This window comes from Rhinichthys klamathensis, unplaced genomic scaffold (assembly GCF_029890125.1).
Source record: "Rhinichthys klamathensis goyatoka isolate OS25496 unplaced genomic scaffold, OSU_Roscu_1.1 h1tg000391l_1, whole genome shotgun sequence".
Classification (NCBI taxonomy): domain Eukaryota; kingdom Metazoa; phylum Chordata; class Actinopteri; order Cypriniformes; family Leuciscidae; genus Rhinichthys; species Rhinichthys klamathensis.
Window position 1 is genome coordinate 2,759,548 of NW_026606894.1, and position 26,059 is coordinate 2,785,606.

The following is a 26,059-nucleotide window of genomic DNA, read 5'->3' on the forward strand; positions in this document are numbered from 1 at the left end:
GTACCAATGTTTTATTAGACAAAAGGTTCATTTTGCGCCGGAGTTCTCCTTTAACTCAGGCTTTGATTATTAGATTGTGTTGATGATGCCCAAAATGTTGTCTAGATAGGTAGCTTCTGAAAGGCAGGCAATGAGAGGGTCTAGTTGCCTGTGTGTGTTTGCGTGAGTGAGTAACAGATTATATCCCACAGGCCTCTAGACTCTGGCATTAGCACAATGATTGACAGCTCTCAGTGAATTCCAATCTGAGCACTTTGTTGCTTTTAGTGAGTGGATTTTACATTGTTCCACAGTACAGACTCTAATCCTACTTGGGCTATGCAATAAAAACTCAGCAGGGATGGTGACATAAGAGGCTCAGAGAGCAGCTCTCCTCCTCCTTTTCTCATTCTGTTCTTCTTCTCCGCTCTCCTCATTCCTTTAGCAGCATGAGGTCCCATTTCTCCTGAAGCAGTTTCATCTGAAATCCTAAGCTTGGATAAGAACGGAAATACTGCTCAGATATGAGTAATATTTTCACTTGAATAAATAGTAAAAACCAAAAATTAAAATTCTGTCATCAAAAGGCTAAGGCAGAAGCAGGGGAGGACGATATGACCAAAATCATTTATCATAGGATGAGTAAATTTAGACCATGGTTATGCTATTGTGGCGTTTTATGTTTGTTTTCATTCATGTCTGTATTTCTAGTCTTGTGTTTTGCTGTCAGTGTGTTAATTGGTTCTGTCATCCTCAGTTTCCCCTGCCTGTTTGTCACTAGAGATATTGATTAGAGTTTGAGGTCAGGTGTGTCTAGTTAATTAGTGTCATTAGTTCCTGTTTGCAGTGTATTTAAGCCCTGTGTGTCTTTCTGTTGTCAGTTCTACGTTGTGTGTGGTTAGGTTGTTATGTACATGTATATCGTTCCTGAGTTCTGTGTAAATAAATACTGCTTGTGTTTAGATCCTGCATTCATCCGTCTTCTTCATTGCAACTAACCGTGGAAGGTATATATCACAGTACGTTCAAAAAATGTTTTTTTTTTTAGATATAATGATCAAATACTTCCCAAATAAAAGATGCTTCATTCTCATTTCTCATTCTAAGAATTTCTTCTTCTTTTTTTGACTTCTGGACAAAAATATAATTGAATCACTATTCGCACAACAATTTGCACAGTGGATTCACGAGTCCTATAGATACATCTTTTGACCTATTTTAAACTTTACAGACCATGGTCAGTTTATATATGGTCCCACTTATATTAGGTGTCTTTAACTACGATGTAAAAAAAATTGTTTTTAAAATACAAGTACAACATAAAACATGAACACAATACATAAACTGTATCAAATTCATTCAAATGTTAGTGCATAGTAGTTAAAGAAAATGAACATCAAATGAGTCGTTGTGCTTTCATTTGAAAAAAACCCAGCATTAACATCCTTCAAAATATCTCCTTTTTGTTTTGGAACAACACATTTTTTAGTGAACTAAAAAACAAAACTTTAAATGAATGTTCAGTGACAGGTGGACGTCCACACACCTTTGCAAGGTTCTTCAGAGATTCAGTGAACTCTTCATCTACCCTTCCTTCCCAACATATGACATTCAAACTGTCTCGATTGACGACGAGTCTGGTTTGACTGACAGGAAATCAATTGTGAGGGGGTTTCCAGCTGGTTCAGCCAACGATCTCCTTCATTCATTACAAGCACCATAACGCCATTTGTGTCTTACATATTTCTCCATCTCTTTTCCATCTACTTTAGCAATAAAAGTACACCAATACTTGTGCGCACACACAAACACACACACACACACACACAGCCTTCATCAGGCTAGCACAGTGGAATTGGGGCAGTGTGTGCAGATGGCTCATGTGTGTAGACAGGCCCATTGATTTGTAAGCAGAGCCAATCTCTAATAAAGAGGCCTTCCTTCTTCATAGTCTGAGATGATTAGATTTTGTCCAGAAAACAAGCCTGGACTCCCACAGCAGAAGATGTGGAGGAGGAGGAAAGAGAGAGAGAGAATATAAGAGAAAAGGGCAGTAGATGAGAGTGAAAAGAAAGGGATGTAAGCACTCCCAAAGTGCTCATCCATCATTCAGTCCGCAGTCAGTCCGTCCAAATCCTGAAACCGCCAGACAATGAGCCAGTGATGCAATGAAATCCACAGAGACCCAAAATACACACAATGCTAAAAACATGGTAATCACACACGTACATTATGCTAATACTGTCCAACTCACTTGAAGAACTGTACTCACACGTGCACTAGGGAGAGGACAAGACAGGGAAATAAAGCAGGGAAAGTAGGTCAGTCTTCTTTAAAGAAACATCACTTCCATCAGAGAGAACAAGTCGGCCTGTAAATGAAAAGCTCTCTGACCCCTCACACACTTTTTATTCAGGAAATGAATTGGAAATCTCAGCTTCTGCATCAAAGGTGGTTAAATACTGTGTAACTTACAAACCACGTTCATGATCCTGCACACACTTCCTCACACACACAATCTGTCCACTACTAATCTCCAAAACAAACACTTAATAAGCGGATGCAGTATGATGAGACTGAGAGCGAGTCTACTGTGTGTGTGTGTGTGTGTGTGTGTGCGCAAGTTTTCCAGCTGTGCTATGAGAATCAGCAGAATCAAATTCAGCATTATGACCTGAGAATTGAAATCCGACAGTGAAAACACAATCAACATTGTAATTTTACAATTTACGGATCATTTCCCTCTCAAGAAAGCATCTCAGTCTTTGCTTCCATGATAATGAACAAGGCCCCTACACTTGGTCTCTTGCAACTATTGATTAAGAATCTGAATGTGGTTATGTGATCTAACCAAAATTATTTGAGATTACCGCAATAATTGTGCAGTTTAAATTTCACTGACCAAATAAATCAAATTAAAGCACTTCATACGAAATGAAGGCTTGTGGGTTTAATCAGTCTACATATTACATCATATAAATATGACTTTATTATAATTATATACAATTTTAAGTACCAATTAAATCATTAAATCGCAAATAAAATGTTTTTCCCAACCGAGCTCGAGAACTGCATGTGCGAATATACAGTAGCCTACTACTGTTTTGGAAAACACGCAAACCTAATAAATTTCATATATTGATTAAAATAAAAATGAAAACATGAAAGGCTTTCCTTATGGGAAACACATACTAAAACCCTTTGAATCTCCATTTATTACTGTTTCACCAGTGAGCAGCTTTACTGTAGCATGATCCTCCATCTGTCTGTGAAAGTGTGTATGTGTGTTTGTACTAAAATGATGATCATGATGCTAATGGCCTTGCAGCTGTTATGAGAGAGACCCAAGAGAGAGGCCGACACAAACACACACACACACACACACACACACACACACACACACACACACACACACACACACACACACACACACAATCACCACTAAATCTATTCCTGCAGTCTATTCCTAGGTCTATCTGAATGAAAACATAGTGTCTCTTTTAATCAAATACACCTGACAAGATTTCTCTTCTCACCAATAGCACAGTCTTATTTTATTAATTCTTCGCATTGTTATTTTTTATTAGAACAAGTACTTGATACAGTAGAGTCTGATCGCTTCCCTGAAACTGATGACACATCTGCAGTGATGTCAGCTTCATCATCACCTCATGTTACATCACAACCCCAAATTCCTGCCACTGGATAAAGTCAGCGTGTAGAGAGAGAGATCATATATAATGATCTTAATAATGAGTGTGCATGCCTATGTGTGTTTGTGTGGAGGGTTAGAAAGCTTGAAAGGATGATGTTTTACTGCTGACATCATATGATCATGATTTACACCTCTCATTGTGCGAGAGAAACCATGAAAACTGAAATCAGACTCACTGATAAAGACATAAAATCCTTATTATCATTATACCAAACTCAATATTAATGTCTTCCTGTCAACAGGACAAATTATTATGACGTCACACAACAAGTAACCATGCTTGTGATTGTGAGATACAACAAGACAATTAATTTACTAGCAATTTCTAAGTGAAAATTGTTTTTGCACCAAAACGTTTTTTTTTCTCAGGGTACAAAACTAATCAACCTATGAAAATCAATTAGCTGATATCATTTTCAGACAATAGTCATCTGGCCCACTGAAATGAAGGAACGTTGATGCTATAGTAGGACTAACAAAAAGTCAACTTAAAAAAGTAAATAAATAAAAAATACCCATATTTAAGCAATCTCTGTATTGTTTAAAAATAGCCTACGCTTGACCACATAAGTTATAATATTTAACAACGATCCGGCTTAACAGGTCTGATTGCTCAGGATATTTAATACAATCTAAATGAATTTAAAAAACGTACAGTATTGGATGATATTTATTAGCATTTCTTCTAAAAAAAAAAGTGAGGCTGTTACTGTTAGTGATACTTGGACCGTTTAGATAAGCAATGTTTGTGTGTTTGGCCTCATTTATCATGACTTCTGCTTTACGATATTTACAGACGCTAAGCTGCAGTGTAATCAGATCATGACGCCCTGCAATCTGTGGATTACCATAATGTGTCAAATCCTGTGATTTAAATGGTCTTCTCATGTTCATATGAGACACGAACTGAGGGATTCATAAGCTGATTTTTATAAATAAATAAATAAAACCAGTCGTACCTGCCAATCCGTTGGGTAAACCCTAATCATATGTAATGTACACGCTTTAACCACAACTCGTCGCTTATCTTCTTTCATTAAGTTTACCTGTCGGTCACCGAGATAAATTCAGAAAATGTTTTGATTTGGAATCACATGGGCATGAATCGAGCGGGCCTGTTTTGCATCATGGCATGGCCGTGTCGAGTCTGGAAGTGATTATGCCAGAGGGTGAGGAACAATGGCTGGCTGTTCACCTTGATGAGCTGGTTTGGGCAGTACATTGATACAAACAAGCAACGTGGAAAGAGAAAATGTGTTAGGAGGGTCCTGTTTCGCAGGTGTTGGACGGGTCTGTGTGCGCGCGAAGAGGTTTGTGTAGCTTGGCATCTACAGGAGAAGCGTCTGGCATGCCAAGAAAAGCAAACAAAAAGCAGATCGCATGGACTTGATTTCGCAACATGACACTGTTCTTTGTGGCTTAACAGTGACTGTGGAAATCTGTTCAGAGGATCCGTGAGCATGAGATTCCCAAGTGGTTCCTTGTTTCCAAGTCAGCATTCCAGACCTCAGCCACACATGCGTTGGGAGGTGCGCACCTAAAGTGCACTTTACCTCTCATAACACTGGGAAGACTGCGGGGTGTTGATAGAACAGTCATCCTCCGTCTAAACGCACATGCAGCCTGTGCTGTTTTATTAACAAAGCAGCATTGATGAAACAACACCATGTAAATAATGACAGATAGGATCCCACACTTTTTGACCAATGAATTTCCATGGCTTTTCCAGTCATCAGTTATTAGCGTATAAGGATTTTTGGTAACATTTTACAATAAGGTTTCATTAGTTAACTACTTTAGTTAACATGAACAATACTTTTACAACATTTATTAATCTAATTTCAACATTTACTAATACATTATTAAAATCAAATGTATTTGTTAACATTAGTTCATGCACTGTGTGAACTAACATGATCAAACAACAAATGATTGTATTTTTATTAACTAACATTAACAAAGATGAATAAATACTGTAATAAATGTATTGCTCATTGTTAGGTCATGTTAGGTAATACTGTACATTAACTAATGTAAACAAATTAGGCCTTATGTAAAGTGTTACCGGATTTTTAAAACTTACTTTATAGAGATTGCACTCACCAAGAGCAATTTCTAGGTTTTATTTTTTGAGCTGCATTTAACTTGCTACATATAGTCATTATAGAAATGTTCAAGACTTTTCCGTGACTTTTTGGGATTTTGTTCATTTTTATGACTGAAAATAACCCTAATATTTCCATGACTGTGGAGACTCTTCATGGGTAACAGGTCCTGAGTTAGGCCAGATTCACAGGAATGAATTGGTTAAAGTCGAGCTGATTAAAAGTCTGTTGTAAATCATGTGCAAATCAGAAAGTGTGTCAGCAGTTGAAGATGAGAGAGAGAAGATTATTTCAAACACGATGTCAGTTATATGAGCAAGAGTTCATGTTTATCGCTCTAACTTAAAATGTGAATGTCAGGTTTCTCACAGCTTTGACTAATTAAAGCTGCACTAGGCAAGTCTGGCAGATTGAGTGGACTTTTGAGTGGACCCTCCCCCACTATCAATGGATACGCACAACCGGCGCTACGTCATATAATGTCTCTGAACAGATTCACGCCCACTTTTGGGGGAAATAAACTAGACTTCCTATAGACTTCAATACAAAATAGCGTCACAAACCAACGTCCGTACACGGCCGAAAGGCGTGAATAACTTAAGAAATCATTAAGATTAAACATGTCAAGTAATTATATGTCCACCCTGTCTGCCTTAGAGCGTAAAAGATACATACACAAACTTAATTTGGTCAATTTAAAAACATGTCCCTTCATTCTCCCAGCGTCAATTAACAACCCCACCCAATGGCCAGAGGTGTCTTTCTTTTACTGTCTATACTATGGTCTTACCCTGACATTTACTCGTATCGTACTTCATCGAGTCACCATATGGTAAGCCAGTGAATGATTTTACTTCGTTTTTGAAAGTAAACGTCTTTAAATGTATATATTTTGTCTTATAATATACATTATAATATATATAACCTCACTGGGTGTGGGGTTGTTACACCAATTTGACGCTGGGAGAATAAACGGACATGTTTTTAAATTGACCAAATTAAGTTTGTGTATGTATCTTTTACGCTCTATGGCAGGCAGGGTGGACATAATTACTTGACATGTTTTATATAAGTGATTTCTTAAGTTATTTACTCCTGTCGGCTGTGTACGGACGTTGGTTTTTGCCGTTATTTTGTATTGAAGTCTATGGGAAGTCTAGTTTCTTTTCCCCCAAAAAGGGGCGGGGACGAAATTGACAGTTAGGTTCCCGGATGTGCCGGTTGTGCGAATACCCTCCCACCGAGTTCGTGCTCGTCAGTGCGTGTGCACCAGGTTATCAGTGAACGCGCCCATCTCATAAGCATCCATCAACACCATGGAGTATTTGGAGGTATGCTGCCCTGGCTAATCTACCGATAGATTGCAATTGCTAACGTCATTTATACTCTAAATGAGCTTACTTGATTTGTTAGTGTTTTGAAAGCGAGATACATCCGCCATCACTCTTACTGCGCGAACTTCAGGCGTATGCATGTGATTGTAACGTGCACGAGGGGTGTGCCCGATCTGTGATTGACAGTCAGATCTCACACCCCCCCGCGCTGATTGGACCCGATGATCCGGGAGCTGTGGACGCTCCAGGTGGAGTTAGAAGCTCGGGTTTTTTCTAAAACCACTTTATTTATGTTGTTCTGTCGGATTATAGTGTCGATTTCACGGAATATGATCAAAAAAATGTTGCCGACGGCAGCTTTAAAGTCCATGTCTTTGTCAGTCAGAATACTGGATAAAGATTTTTTTCAAAGCCTTTCTCATTTTTTATATAAAAGTTGCACTCACAAAGAGTGCAAATTTCTAGCTTATGAAATGTTTTTTTTTCTTATACCTGGACAGATGACAGATTCACTGACTAAAGTGACAGATGCTGCAATCACACTTTACATTACATTGTTCATGTCACAGTGCAATTATTACATGAACCAGCACTGAGCAAGCAATGAGTACCATATACTGTATAATTACATCTTGTTATTGTTATTGAAAGTCATTATTTCAACATGAAACAAGGACACTGTTAAAGGGATAGTTCACTGAAAAATGAAAATGATCCCATAATTTACTCACCCTCAAGCCATCCTATATGACTTTCTTCTTTCAGCCAAACACAATCAGAGTTATATTTAAAAAATCCTGTCCCTTCCAAGCGTTATAATGGGAGTGAATGGTACCTTATTTTTTGAAGCCCATAAACGCTCATCCATCCATCATAAAAGTAATCCATTAGACTCCATGGGGTTACTAAAGGCCTTCTGAAGCGAAGTGATGCATTTTTGTAAGCAAAATATCCATATTTATAACTTTATAAACTATAATCACTGGCTTCCGTTAACGGACGTATACGCAAGTCTAGTTCCGGCCGAAGAGTGACCTCTGACCCGACCTGTGAACGCGGAAGCGCAGAGGATAGAGCAAAACAAAACACTGGTAATTCACAAATTAGAAGTGTAAAACAAATTAAAAGAGTTTGTTGCCCAGCTCTATTAGTTTGAACCGCGAGAGGCGTCTACTCTCACCTAAGCTTTCGCTACTCCTACATCATACGTCATGCGTCGGGTCAGAGGTCACTCTTCCGCCGGAACTAGACTTGCATACTGCCGTTACCGGAAGCCAGTGATTATAGTTTATAAAGTTATAAATATGGATATCTTTCTTTTAAAAACGCATCGCTTCGCTTCAAGGCCTTTTTTAACCCCCTGGAGCCGTATGGATTACTTTTATGGTGGTGGATGTGCTTTTATGGGCTTCAAAATCTCAGTTACCATTCACTCCCATTATAAAACTTGAATGAGCCAGGATATTTTTTTATATAACTCTGAAATATATTATAAATATATTATATATATCTTATTTCAGTTTGGCTGAAATAAGAAAGTTATATAGGCTACACACCTGATGGCTTGAGGGTGATGATGGGATAATCTTTAAGCATTATCTCACTCTGCCTGGTTTATGGGTTCACACACCTGATCTGTCACTGAACTACAGCAGGTCTCTTCCTTTAAATAATCTAAAACCATCACAGACTTTGACCAGCAAATAAAGCCTCCTCTCATTCACACTGACCCCAGATCTGTAAAGACCACCGCTAACACAATAGACGCATTTGTCCTGGAAACTACGGTTTATTACCTGTTTGTCCATATACCGTCTACAATGACCTGGAAACAATACGAACACACATTCAATCTGAGCTGAGGTTGTGTGAGAGAAACCGACGGGAGGTTTGCAAATAGACAGAGAAAATAACAAAATAACGACACCAAAATAAACCCGTTAAAAAGTAGTCTGTCTAAGGTAGCTGACAGGAACACTAAATGATAAAGATACAAAGGGTGTAATTGTCTTTTAACATGCGTATTGTGCCTTACCCGAAATCATCGTCCATGGATTTGAAGAAAAATTTGTAGTTGGGTTTATTGAGGACATTTTTGAAGTCGGCGAGAGTGACGGTCTCGGCAGGAATGGGTATTTTGATGAGGTAGGGAGTCTCCTGCTCGTCGAGGTGATAGATGATCTTGGTCTCCGCCATGGCGGGCCGCTGCTGAGGGAAAGGCCGCACGCATCAGCCCCACAGCGGCGTGCGACTCTCGCGTCCACCGCTGAACGCTCGAGCGTTATAAAGCGTTATACGTTACTCACTCTCAACCTCCGCGCGCTCTCTTCACTCAGCGACAATAAAACCCGACAGCGCAGTATCCTTGCGGTCGTTTGTCACACAAATCAATCTAATAGTATAATATGTATAATAGACAGTATATCCTTTTAAAGTGAAGCGAAAGAATAGTACGACTACACGTCGGTCTTCTATGGGCTCCCTATGGATACTGTTGCTTTTTCCTCTCTCCTCTGTCCTTTGGAAACAACTGTCTGTCGGCCGATGTGAGATAGCCCCTCCTATCGATTCACCACTGCGCTCCCTCTACAGGACGAGTTATAAAATATTATAGGCTACTGTTCTTTGGCTGCTGGCTTATAAATGTATTTGAACTTCGGCTATGGGAAAGACGCATCTTGATATTACGCAAGGAGCCGTTAAGTTGTTGCTGCTGCTGCATATAATCACTCAATAGAACAACTTGCCTTTTTTGACTGCAAACTAAATAGGGTTGGTGAAATATTTTTAATGTCGATGTGAGTTTGTAATCCAGCAAATCTGCATCTGGACTCTGGAGTCGTTGCTGTAATTTACCTGGTCAGACCACTGATTTATTGTTAGTGCGCCGATATCGCCCTCTAGAGGATGAAGCGGTTCATGTACAGCGGTTTACCTCTGGAGGCGCACAAGAAAATACATTCATATACCAGCTATATCAGACATGACATACGTTTTATTTATGTGACATGAAATATGTCAAAAAACTATGTCAGATACGATTTTTTTGACAGGATCATTACGATTCATTACATCACATTTGTATCACAATTAAGCACCCTCCGTTTGTGAAATACTGTTAAGTAGGGCTATTTAAGCCTACGCTGTAAAGTATGTATTCATTACAGTAGTATTTGTCCTGCAGTTAATTTATGCTGTTTAAAAAAAACATTGTATTAGATTAAGAGGGGCGGTGATGTAATAACATGAAAATAATGTCACTCTTTATGGCCTGAGTAAAAAACATTCCGTGTGACCATATAATTTAAATAAAATATCTCTTTCCAGTAGGCTTTACTAAACATGTTCTTTGATCTCGAGATCCGAACGCTTCTGACGACAAATAGCTCCGCCCATTTACATAATTGGCGCGAGCATACAGTTCACTCATTAGCGAAGTCACTTGAAATAGACAGTTGAAGACAGAGAACCTGTAGAGATTGAGGGATGAGCAAACATTGACAAAGACTAGAGGACGAGAAAGGTTTAAGAGTAAAACCGTCCTCCCTTACTCCCAGTTTTGATGATCAAAAATACAGGCCCATCCGTCTCACTGACAAAAGGTAAGCAATTGTTTTTATTGCATCATGATTGAAACGTGTGTAAATATATTCTGATACTCAAAGAATAATGTTGTGTTTGACTATTGTAGTCGATGTCTCTGGCAAATGTACAATACTTTTAGCATAGTATCCATATCATCTCGTGGAACAATGATTTACTGCTCATTACCATGGTAATATCAATGTTTTTCTAAAACAAAATGGCGATACTCAAAGAATAATGTTGGCTTTGGCTATTGTAGTCGATGTCTCTGGCAAATTTACCATACTTTTAGCATAGTAACCATATAATTCCATATCAACTCGTGGAACAATGATTAACTGCTCATTACCATGGTAATATCAAGGTTTTTCCAAAGCAAAATGGCATTTGTAATGGGAAAGTAATAGTAACCAGGTTGCAGGGGCGTAGAATTTAGTAGGGACGCTAGGGACGTGTCCCTACCAATATCCAGTGACACTGATATATCCCTAGCAATAATTTCGATCAAAACTTAAAATATCCACGTCTGAGTGTCCCCGTCCCCACCAATTTAAAAATCAAACCTACGCCACTGCCAGGTTGTATCACAGTTAGGGATGTAACGATTCACTCATCTCACGATGCGATACGATTCACGATACTTGTTTCACGATACGATTTTCTCACGATTTTTTTAACAAATGAGATTTAAGACAAAAGTGTCCCTTTTATTATTTCTCAGACAAAATGCTGCCCATTTCTTTTTAATTTAAAATATATTTGTCAAATAAAACTACATTAAAAAAATTCCCTTCAAGGTTGTTTCAACTCAGTCTTTCTGTCTGTTTGGTCAAGAGGCTGGACACTGGTAACGTTACCTTCGCACACTATGTAAAAGACTGTCTAAAATTAGTACCAGATTGACAGGGGTTTTACATTGTAATAAAGGCAAGATTCTAATTTTGTTATAATTTGTATCATTACACTAGTAAGAGTTAAAAAAACACATTTAGAGAAAGAGATAGTAAAATAAATACAACACCTGGTTGTCACAGAAACACCGATTCACCTTGTGATCTCCGTGGCTCTCGCAATTGTCGTATTAATGACTTTTACATGAAAACGGAGGTGACTGGTGCTTCTCACGGTGGTGATTATTATTAGTCAACGGAAAGTCAAAATGCCGCCACACCTCCGATTTGAATGAGTCAACGTCAGCATCTACGCTTGCCGTCGCCATGTCTACTGTTTGACGGCGCGTGCACACCAGTCTATGGCACACACTGGCGCGGCGCGAGCAAAGCAAACCGAGCGTTTTCAGTTCATTCCTATGGAAGTTGAGCTTGGCTCACACAAGATCAAGTTTCATGAATGAAGTGAAAACACTCGCTAGCTTCACGCCAGTGTGTGCTCGCTGCTATTGTGCCTGTAAAGCGAGGTTCACAATCACAACTTCACAGTAGGCTATACAGTAAACGCGCCCTGCTATTTAAAACGTGTATCGCGATTCGTTTAACATTTCAACCGACTTGAATCGTCACACATTTTTATCGATTTTCAACCGGTTGCGAGTGAATCGTTACATCCCTAATCACAGTTGTAATAAAAATGAAGTAGGTTCATTGCCCAAAAGATTCAGCATCTACTATAATTCCATCGAAATTTCAGAGTTAATAACGTTATTGTAACTACAAAAACCATGATGAATTTCGCCTGAAGGTGTCACATGGCTGAAACAGCATATCAGGATCAGTAACACATTTCTTCAGTAAGGTAGACTATTAGATGAGGGTGGAAAACAAAGACTTTTATTATTGGCTGTGCAGTTTAAGCCTCCAATCAACAAAAGCTATGATTCTATAAGTTAGAGAAACTATTTCACTTGCTGATGAGTGTCTGTCATATAACCTTTTCTGCAAGAAGGTGTAATCCAAGGTAGGATCCTTAGACACGACAAACAAAGTGCTCTCTGATGTCTTTTAATACCTGTAAAACTGAACCTGTCTTTCCACGGTGCTTGTCATTAAGGCCACAGATGATCAGCCTGTAACTCTCCCACACTCACTGCAGTCTTACAAATCATAATCGGTTCCTTTCTCTTCAAATGTTACTAATTTAAGGGAAATTTGCCTATTATAAAACAAAAATAGAAACATTTTCTTCCAAAGGAAAAAAATGCATTTTGATTCACAACAGCATCTCAATTCCTGAAAATATTAAACATCTTAACAAATGTTGCAAGTGGTCACCAATGTCACCCTAGTATGGCTCAAATAACAAATACAGGCTGTTGATTTGGACAGAAGTGTTGAAAGGTTTGAAAGGCACTAACATGGCTCCACTTCTTCTGTCTTGATATACCTGAGACTCAATGCTGATTGGTTAGCACCAGGAAAGAGAAGCTTGAGAAAGCCAGATTCCAGTTACTGAAAAATCAAACAAAAAGGAAACAATCCATTTATCACAGAAAGGCTGAGAGCATGTGGAATCTGTAGGGTCTTCATTAGGCCATGGTCGGATTTGAACAGAGTACAGACTGTATGTGTATTCACACCAGTTGTCAAACACTGTCCAGGAAGGGGATTCGCCAGGGATTGGTCCTCCACAGAACACATCTGTGCAGCTAGCAAAAGGAAAGTCTCTGAAATCTTGTCAAGTCCTCCAATTGATTCCTCAGTTGTATTGGAGAATAGATGCAAACACAACATATGAGATGATGTGCATAGGCCAGAGGAACATATGCAAAACACCCACAAAAACTAGCAGACACACATTCACACACACTCAAAAAGGTAATGGATAACAGATGGCAACCAGAATCCTTGATAGTGATATAGCCCTATCCATATGTGCACACATGCGCACGCACACACACACACACACACACACACACACACACACACACACACACACACAGGCCATTGCATAATAACCATCACAAACATCCATCCTCTATTTTTGTTCCACAGTCCTGAGCAGCTTTACGTTTAGCTTATGAAAATCAGTGTCTGCCTTTTTTTAAATAGACATCCCAGTGTTGGAGAGAGTGTACACCCATCAGCGCTGCCCTCCCACAATGCATTGCTACTGCCCAGTCTGAACCGAGGAGTTCAAACCCTGTCCTTTTCCTGTCCTTCTGGCTTTTCACCTCAACCCTTCTGCTTCTCCCCAGAAGTTGTGATCTCATGCAGACACATTGACGTCCCGCAGGGCGATGGTCCCGTTGGCAGGGGGGTCTGTGGCTGAGGAAGGGGCAGAGGCTGGTGATACGAGTAGAGATGGCGCTGTGCTGGTGTTGAGGGCGCTGCTTTGAAACAGTATCTGCTGAAGCGTCCTCCGTAGATTAGGGTGCAAACGGGCCTGAGTTTGATAAAATACCTCCACAGCAAAACACTTCATCACTCCTCCGCACAGATCCTCATAAAGAGGCACTGTGTACATCCTTGAGGTCTAGAAAGAGAAAAGGAAGAGGAAAGTTAATAGACAACCCAGTGCTAAAACAGACTAAATAAGACATTTATTTTCCATAAATACAGTGCCCCACTACTATTTTAAAACAACACAACAGTAAGTTCAAGTCAAAACACCTCAGTAAAAGTAGCACAAAAAACCCTACATGTTACTCACACTTCGCACCAAACTCGTTTTCTATTCAACTGCGCTACTTTTCCATTGTTTTTCAATGTAAACACATGTTAGAAAGACGTCTTTAACCGTTGAGCTCGCATCTCGCACATTACACAGCATTTTAAAAGCACGGCGCTCAAGTTAAAAGTAAAAAATGCGTCTCTAGACCTTGCGCTTTTTTTTCGTTCCACTGACCTGAGTCTCGCATTTTTAACAGCAAAAACGCGTTCTGTGTGAACCGGCCCTGACAGAACTCTGACAAGTATCCCTTAAATATGTTATCACCTTTGTGTGATATGCTAAAGCTTTAATTCATGTGAGGCTGTGTTAAGCCCCGTACACACCGGGACGAATATCGGCGCGCGTTATTCGTCAGCGTTTTTCAACGCGTTTTTTGTGTTCACACCCAAGCGATTTTCGCTGACGATGAGTCGAGTGAACATGCAAATTCATTCCCTGACATTAGATGGCGCTTAATGTAAAACAGAAATAGTCCTATTTTGTAGTCGCTGTCGCGTTTGTCATAGTTCTTTATGTTCAGACACCAACGAGACCAGCAGCTCTACATTCATCTTGCCTCGCATCTTCCTTGTCTTATTTCTTCCCGGCAGTGTAGACCATAGATATCCATAATAAAGGCCATATTTGGCCAGCAGCGCGGACGAGACATCTAGCCTTTATCATGGATATCTATGGTGTAGACGCTACTTGGCGTATATCTTCTTCGCCGTTACGTATGTGTGCTCAGCAAGACCGTTTTGTGTTTGAGCGCCCCCAAGTTGTGTTTTACTGTAACTTCAGAAGCTCCAGACACGTGAGCAAAAGCGCCAATCCCATTGGTCGGATAGTTTTTGACGCGGCGCGTCAAACCAAAAAAACCAACCCAAGGTGTTTTTAAAAAAATGAAGCTTTTACGCGTGGCGTTTTTCGCGTCGGTGCGCACACTCACATAGGCGCCCTTTGTTTAGTCACGAGGCGTTAAACGTCGGCGAAATTCGTCCCGGTGTGAACAGGCCTTTACTGTGACTTTACAACCAAAAAGGAGTGTTTGTAGGTATGCAAAGAGTAGTGCCTAAAACACACAACAAAAAATATTTTTTAAATATTTACTGTAGCAAACTGATGTGCGGCGGTCAAAGTTAAGTGTATATCTTTAAACACAGCTCATCCAATCAGAATGTAGTGTTAGAACTATGTGTTTTATATCTCCACTTTGGAGGTTTATTTTATGCATTTCAAATTAATTGTTTGATGTTACCAGATCATGGTAAGGGGATTTCATAAACTAAATACAATCTCTGAAGTTGAACTGTAACCATGCTTGACACAATACACTTTAGAAAATGGAAATCAATACAGCATCCTTTTTATGAAGCAAAGGAAGAAACCAGCCAAACTTGTTGTGATTGAGCACATCTCTATGCAGCTCAGAAATGAGACATGACGTCATAAGCAGTCACTAGTCAAAGACTAGCCAAGAGTGTTCATTAGGAACACTGGAATGTGGATTCCCTTTAAGGAAAACTCAGTTTGTACTGAGTGGAGGAGTGAGGGAGAAATTGAGAGAACCAGTCCCTAGCTTCATATGGCGCTTTTCCACTGCATGGTACGGCTCACTTTTGGGGGGTTCTAAGCGAACTGTACCGATACTAAAATGTGACGTGTAAACACTGCAGATCACTGATTGGTCAGAGAGAATCGTCACTACTAGCATCATTGGATTTGTGACACGAGACACCAAACTCGCTTGATTTAAGTAGTCAGCAACAGCCACCGTAGTATCATTTGTTCACACAACTTTTTTAAACTACTTGCTTTAAATGACCGTCGCACGCAACTTGAAAAAATAAATGGCTGTATCGTGGCCAGTAGACAAGGTGGCGGCGCAACTATAACGGTTTGTCTATAATCCCACCCACTTTGAAATTAGGGCTGTGCGATATGACGATATATATCGGATGGACGATATAAAAAGCCTATCGTTTCATATTATGCCATATCGTTTATATCGTGGTGTCGCAAAAAAACATTGTTTACGGCAAAAATTTGGATGACTGCAATCTTTCACGCCACATGGGGATGCAGGCAGAAACGTGAATAACAGCATGAATGAAGGGGTGACAGAACCGGGTGTTTCCGAGCAGGAGAAGAACCAGCCAGAACAAACCGAGGAGCTCGTTCCTAAACGAGGGGCTAGATGGTTTGGTTAACTTTCTATTTGTTGTATTGACCATTTTAGGGTGGTTTGGATAAATAAACGCCAGTCTCAAATAGAGGCCTGGTCTGTTTTTTAGTTTCGGTTTGTATTTAATCTTCTAAAACCCGTCAGATCGTCTGTTTAAACCAGTTCTGTGGTGCAGATTGCGCGCATCTGGGCGGAGTTGTTAGCGCAAGCAGAGTTAGCGGAGGCCGGAGAGAGAAGGAGATCGTTTTACAGGGTATAGCCTTCATTCTTTCTTGTTGATGTGTTTCGGGCAACAAGTTCATAGGCTCGATGGATATTACCAGTAATGTATTGTTCAGCCCATGGCTGTCACATCGTTTCGTTTTTTTTTAATTCTGCCAATAATCTAAAAGCTATGGTTATATTAAATGTACAATTATCGTTATGTATATACTGACTTCACCCTGTGCTGCAACATACATTTAGTTGTACATTCATTTACAGAAATCAGCTGGTTGAATTCAAATTGATGCTGTTATCGGATTTTCAGGTGATATTCCCAATTCATTCAGTTAACGGACGCTCTGAGGTAAAGTGTTCAGACTGCAGACTAAGCAACGATTGTATTTAATTGTACAGTACTATCATAACATAGTACAGACATGATCTTAATTCCATAATGTCCTTAAACATAACAATTTGCTGGCCATAAACTGACAGCGCGCGTCCGGTGTGCGATACCTCGAGTTGCTATAGACACGGCGCGCGCGCTTCTCGTCCGGTGAGCGACCCCCTTTAGACATAATAAAGTAGCCTAGGCTAATTCTTAGATTAACGGATTTGTTAAACACATTTATAAATAAAACGTAATCTTCGTTATCTCTAGGCCTACACTAAATTAAAGGCCTGTCTCATAGACGCCTGCCTCAAATACAAGCCGGTGCAGTTCGGCGATTTGGGAAAATAAAAGCCCGGGCTATTATTTGATGTTTTACAGTATATCGTGATATATATCGTTATCGGGATATGAGATGACTTCTATCGTGATATGAGATTTTGGTCATATCGCCCAGCCCTATTTGAAATAGTACTAAACTGCAGCGGAAAAGTAAAGCGAGCCTAGCCGAGTCATGCTGAACCATGCAGTTGAAAAGCACCTATAGTGTTTGTGTCCTCTAAACACAGGCAAAACAAGATACTGACTTGCTTTAACTCGGCTCACTATCATCAGGCCACACTAAAGAATCTTAAAATCAATATGGACATGGTAACTGATAATGTATTATCAGTTACAGTGCAAGAGCCACTTCATTCACAAAACTCACATGTTTATGCAAGAAGCTGCGGACTCGAGGCAGATCAGGATAAAAGCTGTTCCGCACTACAACCTGCAGCCATCGAATCTGGACTTCAGCGTTCATACCGTCCAACATTGCAGAGTAGCAGCTTGACAAAAGACTCATCACCTCTGAAAGGCCAATCACACTTCACATTACAAGAGAAGTGTCTAACATCCAAGCAACCAAGTGCATGCTAAAATAAATGTATACAAATTGCGGGAATGATTCATAATACCTTGAGGCAGAGGTGAGCGGTCTAGAAGTCGATCCATAAAGAGGACAGTCTGAAAGGTGCTCCAGGAGGAGAGGTCAAATGTAGCAATCACTTGGGGGTCGGGGGTGTCTGTGCCCCAGAGGTCACACAAGTGCTGAACAGGACCAGTTAGAGCTCTACCCGCAGAGAGATCTGGTTCACATAACGGCGGACCACAGCCATTTAGCCATCGCTCAAATTCCAGTCCTGAGCAAGAAGGGAAGCAAAGGGGAAGGACGAAGGAGGGGAAGAAGTGTCACATTTCTGTTTATTTAGCCTCCGTCTCTCGTACTGCTAATGTTGCTTTGACCCCTCACTGGGTATTATGACTGGCTCAACAGGGAAATTCCTAACCGAGGACAAATGGAGCGCAGTGAGATGAGTAACTATAAGTGTCTCTGTGTGTTAATCATCATCTCTGACAGTTGTCGCAACTCACCCTCTCGTTGAGCAACGCAGCTCTCCTTCAGCTCAGGGAAGAAGCCAAGGAAGAAATCCAACAGATCCTGAGCGATTACGCTGGTGAATCTGAACTTCTCAATGTAGGCCTACACAGTGCATGGTGGAAGGATTCAGAACATTCATGTGTGCATGTGGACTATGCCATTTATGTGAATGTTTGTCATGTTTCTTACCCTAAGAAAGCTATCAAATCTCTTAATGTCACCACACAGCTGTGAGAGGTAAGAAACAAAGCAGAAGCCTTTCTCATAGGTGAACAGATTCATTAGACTGCTGGGGTTTACACCTTTGGAGAAAGAGAAAAAGGAAAATGGATAACTTGGTACTTTGACCCAAGATTCATGGGTCTGACACTTCGCAAGCACATAATAAATACTTGGGCACGTTTTCCAGACAGGCTGAACTTTGCAAATGAGGATTTTCCTAGCTTCTGTCGTTCTGAAATCTGAGTAACAAGGAATTTTAGATGCATTTACCATACAGCTATTTCAGGTGTGTGGTAAAATCACCATATGGCTTTTAGCCTAAAAGAGCTGGTTTATATTGTTAAAAAGGTTGTACCTGGCTCAAATTTGGCCTGCAGTTTACTGACAGGATTGTTGTCTCCAAGAAGACGCATCTGTCTGTGAAGAGCATCTAGACGGAACACTGTCTCAAGGCAAGTGAAGGCTTCTCCTGAATCAGAGAATTGAGGAGATAAGGAGAGCATTGTGGGATATAAGCCTATATGTGAATCACTGCACACTGAGGTTTTGCATTTGCTGGCATTTTTGTGGAAGCCCACATGTGTCTCTATGTTTGGACTGTGAGGATGTGTATACCATAGGCCTCTGTGGTAATGCGCCTCTGAGCATAAGTGGCCAGACCCTCACTGAGCCACATCTCTTCCCAGGTAGCATTGGTGACTGCGTTCCCAAACCAGCCGTGAGCAATCTCATGGATGACATCAATCAGCAGAAATTCCTGACTCTCCAGTATGGAGGAAATTATGAAGGTAAGACAAGGATTCTCCATGGCAACGATGGGGAATGAAGGAGGAAGGAACACTATGTCGTACCTGTAAAGAGTGAGATAGGTTAAGGCCTGAACATGACAAGAGGCTTGATGTGACCAGGCGAAAAAGACTGATATGACTGAGAAGAATAGAACTGACCTTCCCCATACATAAGGGCCAAAGAGTCCCTCTGCCACATTAAGCCAGCGCTCCACACTACCGCCCAGTTTACTGACCGCACACGTCAGGATGCAGGGCTCTGCCCACACACGACTCCTGAAAGCAAAGATAGTGTGACCGAGGTATAGCAATGAACAATAATGAAAATCCTGCTAAGACCAGCATTTCCAGACTGGTTATGCTGGATAGTACTGGTGTGGTTCTAATCTATCTGATGAACCAGCATAGCCATGCAGTTAAGTTGGTCAACCAGAATGTTTTTTTCTGAGAACCATGTTGACCAAGGTAGCACCTTTATGCTGATAAAGCTAGTATGTGGTCTTGCCAGTTAACTTCATTTGAGCAGCCTATTTGATACAAAACTGCATTTAGCAATCTCCAAAACAACATATGCTGGTATCTAGCTTTTCTGTTCTTTTCAGAAGGGATACTTCAACTGTACCTTGGCCCAATATCTGCATGCTGTAGGTCTCCTGCCACCAGGGCGACCAAGTAGGCTGGGACAGGATACTCCATGGAGAACTGGAAAACCCTGTCCTGTTTAGAGTATGCACTTCTTGAGGCACTCATCAACACTGTGACACCCTCTGGTACCTGTAACGCAAACACATACATCCACAAACAAGAGATCCGCCCCCTGAAAAGTATGTCACACTTATACAATACACATGATCTAAAAACAAAAATTAACACAGAATGCCAACAAAGATATTTTAGTGGATCTGAGCAGCTTAAGACTTACTCTGACAGTGGCAGAGTAGGTGCTTTTGACGGCCGGTGTGTCAAAACAGGGAAAAAACGACCGGTTGCAGACCGAGTGACCCTGAGTGAAGACCAATGGTCGGGTTTGTCCGCATGTCAACTCTGCATCCAGCCACCAAATCTGATATAGGGACCAGGGAGCAATGAGATGAGAGAATACCTTTGACAAATGTTCTCTGAGAGAAGAGCTTTAAATGTGCAAGTGATTCAAGATTAAAGTAACAAATCAAATTTTCTTAGGGTTTCTCATATTTGAATAAAGTTTCATGGTTTATAGATATCTGATCTCATTTATTTCATTATATTGTTGCAGTGCTATTGGTGAAGCAGTTGTGAATCCAAACTTAAGTTCTTGATGAAGTTGAAAAAGACAACTACCCATATACAGGTGAGCAGCTAAAAATTCCCATGCTTTTTGGGTATATTATGCCACTAAAATGACATGGTGTAATCCAAATCTCAGCGATGAGAGTGACCTGATAGCCAGAGGCCAGTGTAAGAAAGCTTACAGAAGTTTCCCTTGCTCTATAGAGTGGTGCGTGGATGACGTATTTTTGTAGGCCAACCCAGAAGTTAGCATCACCCTGGTTCCCTCTACAAAAACCAAATAGGATTTTTCCATTGGCTTTTGGATTATTGCAGAAAATAAGGTCTGTGTGACCAACAAAAGCTTATGATTCTTGCACGTTTTGTTCATTATAATTATGTTCACAAATGAACACAATTTTTATGAATTGCAAATACAAACGGCAGAAGTCAACAGCTCAAAGTAGGCTTGGGCTATAAATGAACTACACCCCTGTCACTCAACTTCAGCGTCACCATAACTAAGCTTTCGATTGCTCATTCAGTCTTTGTTTAAAAACATTTTACCTGAAAGTTTGAGTTATAATAGTTTGCAAGAGCGCAATTATAAACACAACCAGGCTGTGAAAGCGGACTAGTTAGTAGATGAGTTTACCTGTTCGGCTGATGACCTTTAATGTCTCACAACCTCAGTAGTCCCATTTAGCCACTTGTTAGCAACTGCCTTTTACAAGACAAGTTAAAAAAAAAGAAATCACAAGAGGGTATTACTGATATATGTTATATCGTAGAATAAAACGTGAAAATCTTTTGAGCTTGTGTTCACCGCAGACCTTATTTTAAGCATTTAACCAAAAATCCACTGACTTCAGGACGATGGAACCGAAGGGCTAAATGCTAACTCGTTTCAGGGTTTTGACCTACAGAAATACTTCATCCCTGCACCACTCTTATTGGCCAGTGCTGTGTTAATTTTGATATTTAATGTGTTTTTATACATTACAAACTTTTTTATTTGGTTCTCTGTGATGTGTTGAATATTGTTGTTCAATTTGTTAAGAATTATGCTGATTTTTTAACTGTTCACCAAGACAATGTTGTTATTTAGCTGGCCATTATAGGTGAGGTTTGATTAAAATTGTGATCATATCTTGTTTTGGAAACATCAGTGAGAATAATGTTTTGCTTTGCTGGGTTAAAAAAAGACTTTCCCAAGAAACATGTTTGTTATGCTTACAAATTATAGCTGTAGTTTTTGACTTGCAAATTAAAAACGTTGTGTTGAATTTTATTAAGTAAAGAAAACTTTCTGGCACATATACAACTACTCTGCTAAAAGCCTGTGTTGTTAGAGTCTATTGAAGACATTCAACAGAGTGATACAAACTGAAAAACAACACTAAAGGAAGCACATTAGGTTTAAAATGAACCCTCTCTGTGCAAGTGGGCAATGAGATGTACAGGTTACAGTATAAATAACATTAAATGGGTTTGTTTTTGTAATCAACACAGACAGCTACCAATTTTTGAAGGGTTAGTTCACCAAAAAAGTTCACCCTAGGTGTATATGACTTTCTTCTTTCAGCCAAACACAATCAGAGTTATATTATAAAAATATCCTGGTGCTTCCAAGCTTTATAATGGCAGTGAATGGTACCTTATTTTTTGAAGCTCCAAAAAGTGCATCCATCCATCCATCATAAAATTAATCCAAACGACTCCATGGGGTTAAAAAAGGCCTTCTGAAATGAAGCAATGTGTTTTTGTAAGACAAATATACATATTTATAACTTTATAAACTAATCACTAGCTTCCGGTAACGGCAGTACGCAAGTCTAGTTCCGGCAGAAGAGTGACCTCTGACCCGACGCATGACCTATGATGTAGGAGTAGCGAAAGCTTAGGTGAGAGTAGACGCCTCTCACGGTTCAAACTAATAGAGCTGGGCAACAAACTCAAGCTCCTCCCATATTTTCTTGAAAAGTTCTTGTTTTAGACTTCTAATTCGTGAATTACCAGTGTTTTGTTTTGCTCTATCCTCTGCGTTCAGCGTTCGTCAATACGTCGGGTCAGAGGTCACTCTTCGGCCGTAAACTCACATACGGCCGTTACCGAAAGCCAGTGATTATAGTTTATAAAGTTATAAATATGGACATTTTTCTTATAAAAACACTTCATGTCAGAAGATCTTTATTAACCCCTTGGAGTCTTATGGATTACTTTTATGATGGATGGATGAATTATGCAATAATTTTCATTTTTTGCACTGAAGCATGTTTAATACAGCCCACCTTCCAGTAATTACATCATGCAGTCATAATCATGACCTGGATAACTCTAGTTATCTACTTAAGGGGACATGTCACTACACTGAGGTCATTCTTATCAGTAGCTCCAGAACAGTCACTGTGCTTTATGTTTACAGGTATCTGATAAATAAACAGGGTGATTTCACAAGCACGTGACAATACCACAAAACCTATTTAATCTGGCGAAACAAGGCATAAAAACGAACGTGGCAGAAAGGGTGATTATCAACATTAAGGTTCCACTGCATGGGTATTTTTAGTGGATGATTTTGGCTCTGTGTACAATAGTCCTGTGCAACAAAGTTATTATTAGCGTGTATCGTCAGCTGTCACCGCGTTGACCTTACCGCAGGGCCGTCAGTGGTCGTGTAGCGGATGGTGACACGGAAAGCCCGGTGAGGCCGGTTCACCGCGGCCGGGAGGCTGATGTTCAGAGAGGATCCGTAATCGGTGAACGGTTCTACTCGGTAGGTGAGGGACATAAACACGTCAGGAGCACCGGACACGCCGGGCACCTTACAGTCCACGGAATGAATTAATAATGAAGGATGCGTGTCCAGAATGAGAGATTGGACGCCGGGCTGGACGGGCGTGAGCTCCAGAACCTGCCATCCCGTCATCCTCTTGACGGCGAAGTTCAAGTGAAGGTCCAGGTGGAAATGTCGGAGTTTAAAGCTGTGGAAGTTGGACGCTGACGCGACGTCCACCAGGCGACAGTGAGCCAGACTCCGGCCGCCCTCGCAGGACTTACCGGGCACGGTCAGCACTTTGCGACAGCAACACAGCGTCGGCCGCTGGAGCTCGGCCATCGCAAAGTTTGGCTAATAAATAACAGTTATCCGGTAACGTGACGATAACGTGAAACTTTACACGCGGCGAACGCGCACGGATATCGGCGAAAGATAGATGAACAAGCGATCGAGTTAGTTACATTGTTGCTGGAGTTAAAGGGGCGGTCGACACTCCGCCGAGGAGGAAACCGAATGCAAGAAATGATAATAAAACGGACGGGAAGACAGTAAAAGGCATTAAAACAAAACGCAAGTCTACGTAAAATCCATTAGAGCCGTAGACACGACTGAGTCCAGCCCTCCGACCTCCATCTAAAGCAGAATATATGTGTGAATGTCCCGCGGTCGATACGGCTTGCGTTCCGTCTCGAGAGGCACGGAGAGATCGGTGGAAACTACCGGTAGAGGAAGAGACGCACAGTGAAGCCCTGATGAGCAGAAATGAGCTGAGTTAAGTGACTCCCTTAGAAAACAGGAAGTAAAAACAAGGGAGGAAATCACTTCGAGACGGGAAAGTTTTCGAGCTGCAGGGGGGCGCTGCGGAGCTCCTGTCCTGATGAAAACACGATCCACCAGTGCTCAAATGGCTGGAAAACAACACAACACTGTTTTACAGTTGCTCTGTGGGTACAATGTAGCTTTTATGAGTACTACCGATAATAACAATGACCACAGCCCTACATTAGGAATGATGTTGCATAGGGTTAAACCTAGCTAACTAGCAATGCACAAATATTACAATTTTGGCTAATAGCCTACTGATAAAACAACAATAATTTTCATGTTATGGCCAGTAACCGATAACAGTAACAGCTGACATTAAATTGTTGTTAAAAAAAAGTTATCTTTGCTTAAAACAGTGTTATTAAAATAGAGCAGGGGTCTTCAACCCTGCTTCAGGAGGCAGGTTACAGGATATGATTACATTATCCTCGTCTAAAGCTCTCTATTAGATGAGGTAAATGCAATCTAAATGTAAAAATAGGAAAAATTACCATGCACAACCAGCTGGTTATCTAAACGGCATAGAGATTGCACTGAATAAGATATTAAATGATGTTTGCTTAAATACTCATTCTGGCAAAATTGCAATGTTGGTTTTACTATAGAATAAGTGCTGTACAATACAATACAATATACTGTAAAAACAAAAGGCTGGACTCTCTGAGACAGTGCTTAGATGGGTGATATTTATAAGGCAGGGGAACTTTGTGAACATTTATAATTCTAACAGGGCTATAGCATGAAAAAAAGTTCCACAAGTTTCAATCCTTGTGCCTATTCAGTGTTCACAAGCACTACTGTTCAATTTGTTATATGCTCCCACTGTGCCATATAATTCAGAACAACAATATTGCTTATCACAATCATTTCTAAAGTCAATCGTCAAAAACACTGATAGATCGGTCTTCTTCAGCCCTGTTGTGACTTCGGTCCCATAGACTCCCTGTGCCCGTGCAAAAATTAAATGAACAGCTGCATATACCAAGTTAAATAAAGAGAGACAGAGGTCATTGTATGTGGCAATAAAGATAACATATCAAACATGAATGCATACCTTTACTTCATGGGTCTATAAACTAAAAAGGAAGTCAGGAGTCTTGGTGTCATTCAGGAATATTATCTTAGTTTCAGAAGCCATATAAAAGCAATAACTAAATCAGACTACAACCAGTGGTGGGGGTAATAAATTAGAAGTAATATGAGTTATAACACAAATATACTTGATGTATTTAATCTCATATTAGCCAATGTCAATTGCAATCTAATGGCAGCAGAGCTGAATGGTTTGTTTGAGCTGAAGCCTCTACTCTACAGGCGTGAATGTGCATTTCCTTCAGCATGAGGCTTATTTGTTTAGCTGTGAAAGTGTCTTTACATTTGCCAAAAATAGATTTTTTTTTTAAATTACAAAACAAGCAAGCCCAGCCCAGGTGAGAAAAAGTAATGTAATGCATTACTTTGCACTAAGTAACACAATTAGTTACTTTTTTAGGGAGTAACACAATATTGTAACACATTAGTTTAAGTTTCCCCTACACTGCCATCTAAAAACATAGCATGAATCAGATCCTTTTCCCCCAAACAAGACCTAGAGAAGCTTATTAATGCATTCATTACCAGCAGGGTAGAAAAATGAATTTGACTTCTTACTGGCCTTCCCTGGAAGACTA

The 26,059-nt window shown here is 40.3% G+C and overlaps 2 protein-coding genes across 4 annotated transcripts in view; both read right to left on the reverse strand.

Annotated features, from left to right (window-relative positions):
* Window positions 1-9,714, reverse strand: part of LOC130069957 (segment polarity protein dishevelled homolog DVL-3) — a 46,454-nt gene extending 36,740 nt beyond the window's left edge. Inside the window, exon 1 of one of the 2 annotated variants that reach the window (XM_056234168.1) lies at window positions 9,169-9,714. In XM_056234168.1, coding sequence (XP_056090143.1) covers window positions 9,169-9,329 — 161 coding nt within the window. In that variant the 5' untranslated portion in view covers window positions 9,330-9,714. The remainder of the gene's footprint in view (window positions 1-9,168) is intronic. The other variant, XM_056234167.1, reaches the window with a different exon arrangement.
* A 3,922-nt stretch (window positions 9,715-13,636) lies between these two features.
* Window positions 13,637-24,416, reverse strand: rnpepl1 (arginyl aminopeptidase like 1). 2 transcript variants are annotated; one of them, XM_056234169.1, is made up of 11 exons: window positions 23,442-24,413; window positions 20,460-20,600; window positions 20,160-20,311; window positions 19,697-19,813; window positions 19,365-19,600; window positions 19,105-19,218; window positions 18,717-18,829; window positions 18,521-18,629; window positions 18,064-18,288; window positions 17,814-17,956; window positions 13,637-14,147 (listed from the first exon to the last, which is right to left on the reverse strand). In XM_056234169.1, the coding sequence occupies exons 1-11, from the start codon at window positions 23,901-23,903 to the stop codon at window positions 13,881-13,883; spliced, it is 2,079 nt and encodes a 692-aa protein (XP_056090144.1). In that variant the 5' UTR covers window positions 23,904-24,413; the 3' UTR covers window positions 13,637-13,880. The 2 variants fall into 2 exon arrangements, with proteins under 2 accessions (XP_056090144.1, XP_056090146.1); XM_056234171.1 differs by lacking the exon at window positions 17,814-17,956 and having other exon boundaries at window positions 13,970-14,147; window positions 23,442-24,416.
* Between the last annotated feature and the right edge of the window lie 1,643 nt (window positions 24,417-26,059).